Here is a 14,789-nt window from a genome sequence, read left to right as displayed (position 1 = left end):
CGATCTCCTGACCTCGTGATCCGCCCGCCTCGGCTTCCCAAAGTGCTGGGATTACAGGCGTGAGTCACCGCGCCCCGCCTAAGTGAAGTCTTTATATAGTCTGGTGATTAATTATTTGCTACACAGCAGGCTCCCCTTATCCACTGTTTTGCTTTCCATGGTTTTAGTTACCCACGGTCAGCTGCAGTCCAAAAATGTTAAATGAAAAATTCCAGAAATAAACAATTTATACATTTTAAATTGTATGGCATTCCAAGCAGTATGATGAAATCTCATGCTGTCTCTCCCGGGACATGAATCATCCCTTTGTCCAGCATTTCCAGGCTGTATCCTCTACCTGCGTGTCACTGCCCAGCCCAGAGTCACTGAGCAGACATCTCTGTTACAGGGTCACAAACAGATGTAGGGCTTTTTACCACCCACGGTTTCAGGCATCCACTAGGGGATCTTGGAATGGATCCCTCAAGGATAAGTGGGGGGCGACTGTGCATGTTGCAAGTAGCTTCTCACTTGTCTTTATTTGTTCATGATTTCTTTTGTCGCTTAGAAGTTTGAAATTTTGATGTAATTTAAAATTTGCATCTCAGATTTTAATCACCTTGGAATGTGTTTTCCATGAATAGTGCAAGGCAGATATCTAAGGTCATTTTTTCAATGGCTGGGTGGTTGTCTTAATACCATGTATTTATTGATGAGTCTCTCCCTCAATTCAAAACACAATCTTTATCCTATATGAGGTTCCCGTTTGTACATTAATTTGCTTGTGGGTGCAGTTTTATCAGTTGATCTGCTTTTTTATTCCTGTACTGGTTCAACAGCTTGTTTGGCTCTAGCTTTTTTTTTTTTTTTTTTTTTTTAATTTATCTATTTTGAGACAGAGTCTCGCTCTCTTGCCCAGGCTGTAGTAGAGTGGCGCGATCTCTGCTTACTGCAAGCTCTGCCTCCTGGGTTCACGCCATTCTCCTGCCTCAGCCTCCCGAGTAGCTGGGACTACAGGTGCCTGCAACCAGGCCCAGCTAATTTTTTTGTATTTTTAGTAGAGACGGGGTTTCACCGTGTTAGCCAGGATGGTCTCCATCTCCTGACCTGGTGATCCCCCCACCTCAGCCTCCCAAAGTGCTGGGATTACAGGCGTGAGCCACCGTGCCCAGCCCTGGCTCTAGCTTTATGAAATACTTTGATGTCTGGTAGGGCTGGTCTCTTGGGGGACTTTTAGGCACCACTGAAAAGGGGGCCTGGTTTAGCTTTAGCACCTCCAGCCTCCCACACTCTGAGCTTCTTGCTTCTCTGCTTCTCTCTCCTCCTCCTCCAATTCTCAGTACCCTGGGGTCTCCCCAATCTTTCCCAATCTCTGCTCATAAAACACTGGCCAGGTGTGGTGGCTCCCACCTATAATCCTAGCACCTGGGAGGCCAAGGCAGGTGGATCACCTGAGGTCAGGAATTTGAGACCATCCAGGGCAACATGGTGAAACCCCATCTCTACTAAAAATACAAAAAAATTAACAGGGTGTGGTGGTGAACGCCTGTAGTACCAGCTACTTGGGAGGCTGAGGCAGGAGAATTGCTTGAGCCCCAGAGGCGAAGGTTGCAGTGAGCCAAGATTGCACCACTGCACTCCAGCTTGGGCCAGAGTGAGACTCCGTCTCAAAAACAAGACAAACAAATAATAAAACACTGTTCATCCTGGGATGTAAAGACAAATAGCTTATTTTAATTGTTTTTTTATTGTGGAATACTTAAGATGGACTGATATAACAGAGAATAATAAAATACACATCTATTTTGAGTGGAGAACAAACATCTGTACTCTCATGTTTATTAAATCTTAACCCTGTGTCATGTTTGTTCCAGGTTTTTAAATTAAGACACGAATTATAATAGCTGTGGTTGAGGCCTTTAAACCACTCTTGTGAATTTGATGCTCATCGTTCCCATATCTAACAAACTTCCCACATTTCCCGCCTTTCTGTTTGATGACCTTTTCAAGTAAGACACCACTTTTACCCCCAAGAGAACTTGCAGGTTCAGGAGGCTCAAAGCTGTAAGGCTGTTTGCCTTGAAGGGGAAATGTGTGGGATTTCAAGCCCTGGCCCGGACTGAGGAGTGGATCTGGAGAGGTGTACCCTTCTTCATTCTTGACTCATCTCCTATAGATCAGGACAGGTTCTGGGAAGGTCCATTTCTGGAGATTTTCTAGGCGGTGTCTCAGAGAAGGCAAACGGGAGGCAGGAGGTGGTGGTGCCTGTGACACAAGAAGCCGGTGTTGAGAGCAGAATCCCAGCAGGGATGGGGAGGAACTTCGGAATAAGGAAGGGAGGGCTACCAGAGGGCCTTTAGGGCCAGGGAAGAAGCGTGTGTCTGATGGAGGGGATTCAGGCAGCAGCCCTGGACAGGTTGCCCCTGGGGCTACTGCTGGGCTGGGGTTTGAGATGGAGCCCCACAAGCCCAGTGGGTAGAGCTTGCTGTGCTAAGTGTGATCATTCACACTTCACTCCTCCCCATTTACACAGTCACACACAAGGCCACAGTCCCTCCTCCTGCTGGGGATTGTGCCCGCCTCCGGCTTTGCCAGGTCTCTGGAATGAGGCTCTGTGGACTCCACCATCTTGCTGGCTTTCCTGTGCACAGATCACCCACTTTGCCTGCTGCTAATCTGTTCGCACTCTGAGATCCACTGCTTCATTTCCATCTCTACCACCGCTGCTAATGAACCCCAATGTGGGACCCCCCCTTCACCACCTCCCCCCTGGGCCAGTTCAGCCTCCCCTAACAGAAGCCTTCAACCCCTGCATATAGAGGAAGTGTCTCTGAGTTCTTTAGCCTGACATCTGCCATCTGCCCTAAGCTGGCCACGTTCTACTGAGGCTGTTGCCCCTCTGGGGCACCTCACTCTTCTCTGGGAACCCTGGGTTGCCTGCTTTTCCTCCCTTACAGCCCCTGCCGAGAGCACACTCTTCTTCATCTCAGCCGTGCCGTCCCCACCCGCCTCTCATTGCTGTTATGTGACATGTCATCTGACCTCTCCTGTGTGGAGACACTCTTTGTTGAGGGTCCCACACAGAAGGCACTCAGGAAGTGGCTTTTGGTTGGCAAATGTACAGTTACAGATGGCCTTGGACAAGGCAGAGCAGTCTCGTTGGAGCTTGGAAAGCTCACCAAGGACGGTGAGGTTGCATACGGATGTGCACGAAGCCTCAGGGTCTGCTCTGCGCGTGCCCATCAGGAGGCCTCATCCTGCCAGGGCCTGTGCTGACCCCGGAGAAGGTGTGTCCCCCGTGAGTCACCGTGCTGTGGAATATCACACCAGCACTATGCAGCTAGGGTTGAAATGTTCAGTATGCCTGGAAGGGGAGAAGCGTTTTTCTGAGAGGTCACCTAGCATGGGATGAGGAGTTGCACGCATGGCCTCGTGTTCCCTCCAGCCAGTGGGCACTGTGTGCCTTGGATGTCTCCCACCTGTCAGCCGGGCTCCAAGCAGGGAAGCAGAAACTACTCCAATACATAAAGCAGAGGGATTATAGTTACAGTACTTTAAACATTATACATACATACATATATACATATATGTTTATATGTATCTGTATACATTATTCTAAAAATGTGGACCAGGCATGGTGGCTCATGCCTGTAATCCCAGCACTGTGGGAGGCCAAGGTAGGTGGATCACCTGAGGTCAGGAGTTTGAAACCAGCCTGGCCAACATGGTGAAACCCCGTCTCTACTAAAAATACAACAATTAGTTGGGCATGCTGGCGGGCACCTGTAATCCCAGCTACTCAGGAGGCTGAGGCAGGAGAATCGCTTGAACCCGGGAGGTGGAGGTTGCAGTGAACCAAGATTGCGCCACTGCACTCCAGCCTGGGCGACAGAATGAGCCTCCATTTCAATAAATAAATAAATAAATGTACATATATGCTTATAGTTATGTATGCATGTATTTTACGTATGTATGAATACATACATATTAGTTTTTGTTTTGGAATTATTTTAGACTTATAGCCAAGGTGCAGAATGGAACAGGGTGTTCCCAAACACTTGTTGCTCACCTTGCCGTAATATGAACACCTTGCATAACTATAGAACCATTATCAGAAGCAAGAAATTAACATTGATACAATGCTCTTAACTAGAGGCTTTATTCAGATTTTACCAGTTGTTCCACGAACGTCCTTTTTCTGTTCCAGGATCCAAATTTGCGTGTAATTGCCACATCTCCTCTTTCCCTTCCAATCTGATACGTTGTCTTTTCTTTTCTTTTACAACCTTGACACTTTTGAAGAGTTCTGGTCAATGCTTCTATAGAAAGCTCATTAATTTGGGTGGTGTGATGTTTTCTCGTGATTATGTCGAGAGGGTGCATTTTTGTCAAGAATACCCCAGAAGTGATGTGCCCGTCTCGATGCACCACACTGGGGAGTCCATGATGCAGATATGTTTTGTACTGGTGATATTGACCTTGATCACTTGGCTAAAGTGGCATCTGATGGTTTCTCATTTTTCTCTCCCCAACGCCAGCCATAATTAATAAATATCTTGGGGGAAATACTTTGAGACTGCAATGATCCAAGCAGAGGGAATTTAATACAAAGAATTGATTACTCCTACCTGAGAAGCTCCACAGCCCAGAAAATGGCAACCTCAGGTAGCTAGTACCAACTCTTGACCTGAGGCTCAAAGAAAGAAGGTGTTGCCAGAGTCCAGGGTTCCCGGTCATGCACAGAAGCCTGTCTGGTGAGGCTGGAGCCAGGAAGGAGACCCAGCACTGCTGGTAATGCTGCCTGAGGCATAGAGAGATGGGAGAAATGCCCTTTTCCTGTCTCCCATTGGCCAAGCCCAGTTAGAAGCCAGCTGACGTGGGAGCCTGGGAATTGTGGTCCGCAGGGGTCAGCCCCTCTGTAGTATAGCTTGGGGATGGGCAAGGAGTGCCTCTGACACCGTTGCCACTTCTCTAGGGCTGCACTGTACCTTATGGTAGCCACAGGCCACATGTGGCTGTTGAGCCCTTGAAATGTGGTTCATCCAAACTGAGATGTGCTCTAAGTGGATTTCTAATACGGTATGGAAAGAAGAATGTAAAATATCTCATTAACAACTTTTTATATTGATTACCTGTTGAAGTGATAATATTTTGATGTATTAGATTAAATAAAATATATTATTTCATTTAATTTTACCTGTTTCTTTTACAAATTTGGCTACTAGAAAATTTAAAATTCCTCCTGTGGTTTCTATGTGTGGCTCTCATTTTGTTTCAGTTGGATAGTGCTGCTCTAGGGTACACTTCTACCCAGCCTGTGTCAACAACATTGTAAGAATAACATCCATTCTGGACAAAGGTCATACCCTTGAGCCATGCTCAGGAGGGCATGTCCAGCCAAGGTTTTAGAAAGCCAGGACTGCACTGGCACACACTCACAGCTCTGACCATGTCATCAAACATACAGAGACTGGGCTTCCCTCTGCTCTTTCCTTTTTTCTTTTTTTCTTTTTTTTTTTTTTTGAGGCTCGCTCTGTCACCCAAGAGCATCGTGCATTGGCACAATCACAGCTCACTGCAACCTTAAATTCCCGGGCTTAAGCAATCCTCCAGCCTCAGCCTCCCAAGTAGCTAGGACAGCAGGTGCATGCCACCATAGCTGGCTAGCTTTGTTTTTGTTTTTGTTTTAGTAGAGACAAGGTGTCTCTATGTTGCCCAGGCTGGTCTCAAACTCCTGGGTTCAAGTGATCTCCTGTCTTGACCTCCCAAAGTGCTGAATTATAGGCGTGAGCTGCCTGGCCCTCCTCTGCTCTTTATGTATCATGCAGGGTGTAGGTTAAGGTCAGTATTCAACAACTTCAGCTCCAGAGGCTAGCTAATGTTTAATACAATAGTAAAAACACTACCATATACCTGGATAGCATTTGACAGGAAGGGCTATAAGACTGCTACTGCATTGTGTCTATACAGTGTTTTTATAGCTCACAAAGATCTTTCATCCCAGCCTCCCAGCCAGTCACCCAGCATGGCTCTCCTCATTTTATAGATGACAGAATGAAGCCTGAGAGATTACATGGATTTCTGTGGCTCCCAGACTCCCAGTGCATCCCTTGGGGAGCTTGTCAAAATGCTGATCCTCTGGCCCTGGCCTCCCAGAGTCTAATTCAGTGGGTAAAGACTGGGGCCCAGGGACCTCCAAATTGCAGACTCTGGGGACTCTCATGCAGATGGTTGTCAGACCGCACTTCGGGACACAGCAGCCCTCTGAGTTCTCAGGGGATGTGAGTGGCAGGGCTTGTCTGAGCCACGCTTCTAATAGCCAGGTTGGGCTCTTTCCTGGTGCCAAACCCATCATCTTTTGGAGCTAGGCTTCTAGGAAGACCAATACATATCTGACTCACTGCCATCTCTGGCCACACCCTTGATGTAATAGAGGGTTAGTGTAGCTGAAGCCAGGTCAGGTGGTCAAACATGGTGCTGGTTGTACCAAACTCAGAATAAGTTTTGTCATATCTGGCTGACTTTGGGATGTAGCCAGTCTTTGTCACTGTGCTGGGCTCAGGTGAAGGGAAGTGAGTTTGCCTTTCCCAAGCAGACGCCAAAGCTTCATCTTGATGTGGAGCTTGATGATGCCAAATTGGGTCTGGTGGTTGAGAAAGATTTGCGTTGAAATGGCCAAGTAGGATTCCACAGTCATGCTACTGGGGAAGGCCAGGGCACAACTCCCGCAGCCTGGCAGAGTGAACATGGGCCTGTCCATCCTGCCATCACTGATCACTCCTTTCTGCTCTGCAGTGGACAGCGGACTGCAGCGAACCGCTGGACAGCAGCTGTTCCTTCTCCCGAGGGCGAGCTCCCCCACAGCAGGTAGGGAACCAGCTCTGTGCTCTGTCTGGGGGTGTCCTATGTCTTGTCTGCCTGGGTTCCTGGGCTGGCCCACAATGGCTCCTGAGGGGTGGTGACATGGAGAGTGCAGAGAGGTGGGAGAGGGGAGGGTGCATCTGTCCCCTGGAAAGCCCTCCCTAACTCCCTGCCCACAGGGAAGCTCCCACTCCCCCAAACTCATTGATTGATGAGATTTCTTTTTAGTGGCTGCATTCTATATACTAACACACATCTGGAAGCAGCCCAGATGTTCACTGAGGGGAATGGAGAGGTGCCTTGGGATCCATCCTTATAGTAGAATATTACATGGCTGTCAAGTGACTGCACTGAGGGTTCAGGCACCGACATTGTAGCCCCACAAACAATGGGACTCAGCACTTTGATGCTGGTGGGTGCTTTGGATATCACTTCTGCTCCAGATCTGCAGAATGCCTGGGAGGGGCAGCCTGTGGGGGAGTCGTCAGAGACCTGTCCATCCCCCCAGCCAACTGACAGTCCTGGGACCCCACCAGAGCCTGCCACCTTTCTCCCTGCTGCTTGCCGTGAGGTCCTGGGAGGCTCGTGGGTGGCTTGCGTGGCTGGGAGGGAAGGGAGGCAGCTGCTCTTTGGGAGCTGCCCTGGTGACCCCCTGGCCCTCCCACATACCCTACGGTGGTCCAGCTGTTCTCACTGATACCTCATCCCTGCCTGCAGGAGCCTGTGGGATTAGAGGCTGAAAAAAACATGTGTCCCCGTCCCGAGTCCAGCCTCAGACTATGCCTGTCTGGAAAGCGGAGGGAGCCCCTGCAGGCTCCTGCAAGGGGCCATGCCTGGTTTCAGAGCCTCTGCAGTCATGGTTTGCCCCGGGCCTACCTGCTCATGTTCGGCTTCAGTCCACTTAATCCTGTTCAGCTTCGGTCTCCTGGCAGATTCACCCAACTCCTCTATTCTGTCCTGAGAGAAGCTGGTTGGTGGCCTCGATTCTAGATCTTTCTTAGGCTGTAGGGCGTGGCTTCCCCATGGTGTAGGGGGACGGCTGCCTAGGATGGTTCTTTGTGACAAGATGTTCTTGTATGTTCAATTGTTTCTTAAGAAGGAGGCCATAAAAACAGCCCCAGGGGTGGGGGGTGATGGGAGACCTGGAGTCTCATTTTTGTTCTGCCACAAACTTGGTGACAAACTCTTCCCCCTCGGGTCTCAGCTTCCTCACATAAAACCCAGAAGGAGCCTCAACGGCCTCTGAGGGTCCTTCTAACATCTCCGTGCCATTTGCAGATGAGGAAACTAAGTCCCATGGAGGTGCCACTTGTCTGCCCTCCTCCCCATACGGCACTGCTACCTTGCCCAACTGCAGGAGGTGGCCTTCTAGGGGATGCCTTTGTCTCTGCTGCCTCCCTGCCTGGAACCCCATGTTATGCTCCCTGACCCTCTAGCTTTTGGTCTAGGCCCTGCTCCTCAGGGGCACTGTCTCTAGCTCCTGCTAGTTATTCTGGGGTCTCCTAAATGGAGATTCCCCTCACTCTTCAGCAGCAATGGTGAACTTGGATTTGGGAACTCAAGCACCAGAGAGAGGCTTTCAGGGAGGGCTTGAAGCTCTTGGATGGGGAATAAGAGGTTTGTCACTGAGAGCTCTCTGTTATTTGGTCAGCAGGTGTCTGGTTCTGGAATCTTCCAATGAAGAGTCCTTTTTCCTCTCCCTTTACCATCTTTTTGGGGGCTTGTCTGCTGCCTTTCCCCTCTGGTCCCCTTCTCCACATCACTCCTGATAGGGTCTCCGGGGGGCAAGGAAGGGTTCTCCCCACCTTTCTCCCCTCATCTGCCTCACCTCCCACACCCAGCTGTCCTCTTGGGTCTGCCTTCCCCACCTGCAGGAGGTTGTGTAGGGGTTTGCCAGATAATACGGGCCCATAGAGCAGGGGTGGGGGCTTGTGGAGTGGGGTTAGGTATGGGCTTGTCCCTGCTCCAGGTACTCTGACACCAAAAGGAGCAGCTCACCCCAATCCTACCTTCAAGAAGCAGCTGAGCTGTTGACTTGGGGTACGCAGTGTTTGACAAAATGAAATATAACTCAACTTAAAAGTGAAGTTGTGAAAAGCTCATCTTAAATCTTTTCTTGGCAGGTGGAACTGAGACATAGGTTCATTATGGGGGAGGAGCCCAAGGATTGTGGAGGGCAGGGTCTCTGCATAGAACCCCACCTAATCACCTGACATGCCCAGAGGCAAGGTTTTGTGGGAGGGACCTCCTACAGGCCATAGGGGCACTGGCATTGCCATCACCCCTGACCTGCGGTGGCCGCCTGATCATATCAGAGGGAAGAGGGAGAGATGTCTACTTCTGAAAAGTGGAAGAGGGGCTGTGCCACTGAGGGACACCCCCTGCCGCAGCCATGTGTGCCTGGTGCTGTGTTGGTCTTGAGTGCAGGGTCCGTGATGTCCATGCCTGGAGAGCCGGCTGGGACAGAAGGGAAGGCTCAGTCAGAATGCTGGGTTTGCCTGAGTCTGGCGTGGGACGCACCACCTGTGCTGTATGAAGTTGCTTACAGCCAAGAAAACCTCTGAAGGTTGGAGAGGGTGTTTCAGGAGCGATTTCTTAGAGATTTGTCAACCAGGAGTGTCTGCAGAGGCCTGGTGCTAAGCTCCAGGTGGGCTTGAAGCCAGGGACCTGCCTTCAAGGGCATCACTGCTAAGTGAGAAGGACAAGACACAGGTGTAAAAAAATGCCCCCTGCACGGCACGAGATGGGGCCCAGGGGGCAGCCTGGAGTTCAGAAACCTGGGCAGGTGCACAGAGGAGGTGAGGGGGAGCTGCACCTCCTGGATGGATGGCCAAGGTTCAGACCTGGGTGCTGCAGGGGGAGGCAGGAGAATCTGTGGGCCTGAATTTACATGAGGTCTCCCGTGGTCGGCAGCACCTTGGTTCAGTGATGACAGGCTTTATTTTTAGACATCAGAGACTGAATTTATTAGGTACAAACAACAAGGTGGCATAAACAAGAGGAACCTTTGTTTTTCTCTTGCCACCAGCCTGGATGGGCGTTCGGGGCTGGCTTGGTAGCCCAACAGTGTAGGGGCCGGCTCCTTACTTCTCACTGTTCTGCTGTCTCTAGAGTACTGCCCTTGGCCACGTGGCCCATGGTGGCTCATACCCACGTCCATGCATCTGCCCGTGGGGACACCCACCTGGGTTTCCTTCCCCGGGAACCTCTGATTTCTGCCCATGAAGCAGCCATCTCCTGATGCCCCCTGCTGGAGGGATCAAAGCTGGGCGGTGTCCTTTGAGTAACGGTACCCCAAGGAAAGCCCCACGTAGCTGGCCTGTGGCAGTGTCCTTGTCACCCCTGTCGCGTAGGGGCTCTCTGATGGAGGAGGACCCAGGCAGCTGCCCACTGAAGGGTGCTTTTGCTGAGTGCCGCTCTGATGGGATGCTGCTGTTCCCTTCATCCTTCAAGGCTCCCTTCAGCCTGGCCCACCAGAGGCAAGAGCACAGGACCAGCTCTCGGGGACACCACTCATGAGCACCCCGGCTGGCTCCTCACTGCACCCATGCACCCAGGCAGACACCCTCACACTGACTCATGCTGTTGCCAAGCTGTTCCATGCACACCTGCCTGTGCCTCAGCTAGCTGGTCAACCCTAAGATGGGAGTTAGGGCCGGTTCTACTTCCTCAACCACTTCTGGCCTAGGGCCTTGTACTCAGTAGGCACTCAATAGTGATGCCTGAGACTGCACTGAGTTGGCAGGCTCAGTCCGTGCAGTCATTCCCTAGTGGGCCCTTTTCCTCCTGCCACACCAACTTTGATGAGCTTTCTGGGGCCATCAGGATGATGGGAGAGCACTGCTAACCCATTTTTACCCGTGGGGACAATTAGTTTCAGGGAGAAACTGAGGCTACATGGAGATGGGGTGGCAGGCTGCTCTGGTGCTCCTCTTGACTGCCCATGTTGGCTGCACATGTCCAGGAAAGTAGGGTTGGCAGGAAGATGCAGAGGTCCTGCATTCTGCCAAGCAACGTCTGGGTGGTGAGTCACAGACCCTGCCCTGCACCAGGGCCCAGGGCCCAGATGTGGCCCCATTTGCAGATTAGTCATACACTAGGATGATTGATTCATCCGTAGCAGGCTTCCAGGCTCATCCTATTTGTTATTTTAGCTAATGTCAAAAAGAAAACATTGCTTTTTCTGAACCCTTTCAGAAGCAGAAAGTGGGGGCAACCTAGAAGAGATTGGGTCCCATGAGAGAGGAGGAAGAGAGCCCAGAGAGTGTACAGCATAAAAAGGGCTACAGATAGTTCAGAAGAGGCCGACCAGCTGCCGGCAACTGGGATTCAGCTGTATTTGGGATTGCCTGACATCCTGGCATCCTCTTCCCAAGACTCACCCATCACCTAGTCATTTAGTTAGGATGTCAGAAGTTTCCACCTTTTCATTGTAATAGGGGAAATGTTTAGGGATTGTTGAAATGACAGACTGCAGCAGCAGTACATTCAGAAAGCTTTTCAAGGTGCTGGCATGGGATTTAGAACTCAGGAAAGAAACCAAAGGCATGGGAAAGGTTGTATGGGGTCAGGAGTGAGCAGCTGTTTTCCATCTGCACAGGTGTGCCAAGGACAGGAAATTAATATGCACCACAACAGCACAGCCTCTGATTAGACCTTGGGAAGGACTTCTCTTGACGGAAGGACTTGTTGGCCCACTGTGTTGGCTGTTAAGCAAGGTGATCAAATCTTTGCTAGGAACCTGATGAGCACGACTGCTTATCAGGCAGGTTCACATGAAGCCCTGGGAAAGATGGGGGTGTGTCATAAATGATGACTTTGAGTTTTGGCTGAGGGCCTACGATCCCAACATTTCCTGGAATAAGTGAAGGGTGCTCTCTTGTTTCATCCTGATGCCCTGTAGCAAACTGAAGCATAAAGAGTCAAAGACCCTTGTCCCAAGGGCCAGGAGAACCAGATGTTGACCCAGGAGTGACACTGGCTCCGAGTACCTATTTGGCAAAACAACTACACAGACTCCTTAGAGTCTCTCCAGAAATCTCTGTTTGCATTCTGTAACTCCATGAAACACCCAACTGGATCCAAATCACTGCCACAGCAGGTCTGGGTCTTCCTAATTTCTCCACTGTTCCCCATCCCCTGATACCTGTGCCAACCTTCAGGCCAGCTATATGGGCACCAACATTGACTCCGACCCAGGGGATAACAGATGGTAGGTGGAGGAGACCCTCAAATACGCTAATTACCTCTGGCCCCAGAAAAAGGTGGAAGGAGTTTTCTGCCAGTCAACTTGCTATCCTTCAGTAATTATAGGATTTGGTTCTGTGCTAATTTAAAAAATAATTAGTGCAAATGATATCTTAGTAAAAGTGCCTACATTTTTTAGCACTTCCTTGGATATGTAAGAAATACCAGGTATATGTTCATAGTGCTGCTTTCTGTTTAGTTCGGATTTATTGAGCCCCTGCTGTGAGCCCAGCAGATGCGTATGAGTGGGAGCTTCTGGATCACTGCCAGTTTGTAGGGTAAAAACTAGTTTACACAGAACAAGATGACAACATACACGTAAGATCCCCCAAAGAGATGTCATCCTGGCCACAAGAGCTGCAGTGATTCTAAAGAGTGGTTCAGTTGGTCTCTGTGGGTAGGGAGGTGTCTCGCAGGACATGAGGACTGACCTATGCCTTTGGGAATGGGTAGGATGTTTGACTAGATGGAAGGCAAGAGAGAAGAAGATGAAGAGAGAAGATATGATGTTGGCAGAGGTTGAGTAGGGCACAGTGTTGGGATGTTAGGGTAATAGGAGGCAGTATAGCTAGAGGAGATGGATCATATTGGGTGTTACTCAAGTGGGGGACTGAGAATGGTGAATGCAGAGGGGTCTGTGTGTGGGCTCAGATGTTGGAACCTCTGTCCAACCCAGCCCCTGTTGTGTGTGCCTTTAACTTTTTTCTTGTGTCTTTCTCTGGTGTTCCATACAGGCAAAGTCTGTTCCCCTGTATCAGTCAGAATAGCCTAGGTAATGCTGCAGTAACAAACAACCCCAAATCTCAGTAACATTAACATTAAACAACCAACGACCAAACATCCAAATCTCAGTAACATTAAACAACCAGGGCACAGCTTGGTGGAGCAGTTCCATTTTAACCAGTTGCCATGACAGAGAAAAAGGAGCTCTGGAGGATCATGCATTGGCAGTTCAGTGCTCCAGCCTAGATACAACACTTGTCACTTCCACTTTGAGCTTGTTACCCAGAACGGGTCATGTGGCCTCATCCAACCATAAGCACATTAAGAAGTACAACGCTACTCTGTGCCTGGAATGGGGGGAACCAGAAGTATTTGGTGACTGGCTAGAATGACTGTCACCTGCCCTATCTCTAGTAGAAGCTTCCCGGAGGCTGGGGCTGAACTTTTCTTTCCCTCTTCTTCTTCACCACCTCAAATCCTTGATGGAACCCAAGGATTAAACTTGTGGGGGCCTAGGGTAACCCTTAGCTCTCTGAAGATTTGCTGAAAAATCAACTTGCAAAAGGCAGATTAATAAGAGAAAAGGCATACACATTTATTTAACATGTATACATGGGAGGCTGCAGGATGAAGACCCAAAGATACAGGGAAATTGTCTATTTTTATGGTTAAGTTCAACAAAGTATGGACAGTTGTAGAAATGGGATTGGACCAAAAGGGCATGATCTAATGCTAATAGACAAAATGGGGAAACACAGCAAGGCCTGTCTCTAGACTCTTCCTGGCCTCTGTGTGCAGCACTCCTTCCTTCCGCGTTGGGGCAGGACCCTCTCTGGAATGGGGGTATCATGACCTATAATCAAACAAAGCAGATCAGATCATTTATTTATGGCCAGTTTTTACAAAGAAAGGCAGAGAGATAATTAGAGCTCTATCTTTAGGTTTCATGGCTGGCTTTGGGAGAAAGAGGCTGTGGTTTCTTGTGGAGGGGAAGAGGGAGTCTAACTTCTATGGCTAGCTTCAGGGGAGAGTGAGACTGACAGGCAGGAGGGCAGAAAGTCAGAGAAAGACTTTTGCTTCTGAGGCTGCTGCTGAGGCCTTCATTTTGGGATATTGTTTTCTGAGCCCCAACAAACTCCCATGCACTGGAGTTTAAGGCCTCCAGTGAATTCTGAAGACATCATGGGCTCTCAGATGGCAGGAAGCTCAGAGGTCACCTGATCCAACTCCCCATCATGTTAGCAAAGGTTGATTTCCAGTAGCAGGGGGCATTTCCAGCAGCAAGGAGCTCACTGCTTCAGAAGGCATCTCAGCATATTGTTAGGCAGCTCCATTAATAAAAAAGTTCTTTCTTCGGTTCAGCCGCAAGCCCCCTTCTCATTGCTCCAGCTGACGGTTTTTATTTAACTCTTTTGCTTGTGCCTTTTGCCTACTTACTTTCCTTAGCAGCCGAGCATGGCAAGTTTTTTTAAGCTAAATATCCTCATCCTGCATGAGGAATTGCCTTTGCTGTGGTTGGGTCATTCCTTTGTTTATTTATTTGTTCTTTCACCTATTGATCGGCTCTAATCAGCCAGTCATCACTGACGGCTGCTGTACTCCAGGCTGGGCACTGGGATGGTGAGGAACATAGCCATGGTGACTGTTTGCATAGAGCATAGAGTGGAGAGAACAGATGCTCAAGCTGCAGTGAGATGTCTGGCACATGACACAATAGTCCTTCGGGCCTGGGTCACATGCCCAGGAGCACTAGAAGTGTGCGCTGTGATTCCCCTTAACATTTCTCCCAGAACCAAACATGGCGCAACCTCTGTGCTCACCAGCATGTGTGTCTGTCTTTCAGAAAATGCCATCTGTCCTTATCCTCAAAGTGCCTTCTGGCTCCAGCTCACTTGGAGGAACAGGATGCCACACTTACTAAACAATGCTGACAACTAGCTCCTATAGGGAGAACCATCAGCAGCCATGCATTGGGTGCT

At 49.6% G+C, this 14,789-nt stretch overlaps 1 protein-coding gene across 9 annotated transcripts in view; it reads left to right on the top strand.

Moving 5' to 3' along the window:
- Positions 1-14,789, top strand: part of CTIF (cap binding complex dependent translation initiation factor) — a 330,607-nt gene that overhangs the window by 92,293 nt on the left and 223,525 nt on the right. For 8 of the 9 annotated variants that reach the window (XM_003267572.4, XM_003267571.4, XM_030810474.1 and 5 more), the window contains one exon: positions 6,775-6,846. The exons of the other annotated variant lie outside the window; for it this stretch is intronic. In XM_003267572.4, the coding sequence (XP_003267620.1) occupies positions 6,775-6,846 (72 nt within the window). The remainder of the gene's footprint in view (positions 1-6,774; positions 6,847-14,789) is intronic. 9 annotated transcript variants of the gene reach the window in all.

Source organism: Nomascus leucogenys, chromosome 4, assembly GCF_006542625.1.
Source record: "Nomascus leucogenys isolate Asia chromosome 4, Asia_NLE_v1, whole genome shotgun sequence".
NCBI lineage: Eukaryota > Metazoa > Chordata > Mammalia > Primates > Hylobatidae > Nomascus > Nomascus leucogenys.
The sequence above is the reverse complement of the archived record's forward strand: the minus strand, read 5'-3'. Positions and strand labels throughout refer to the sequence as shown.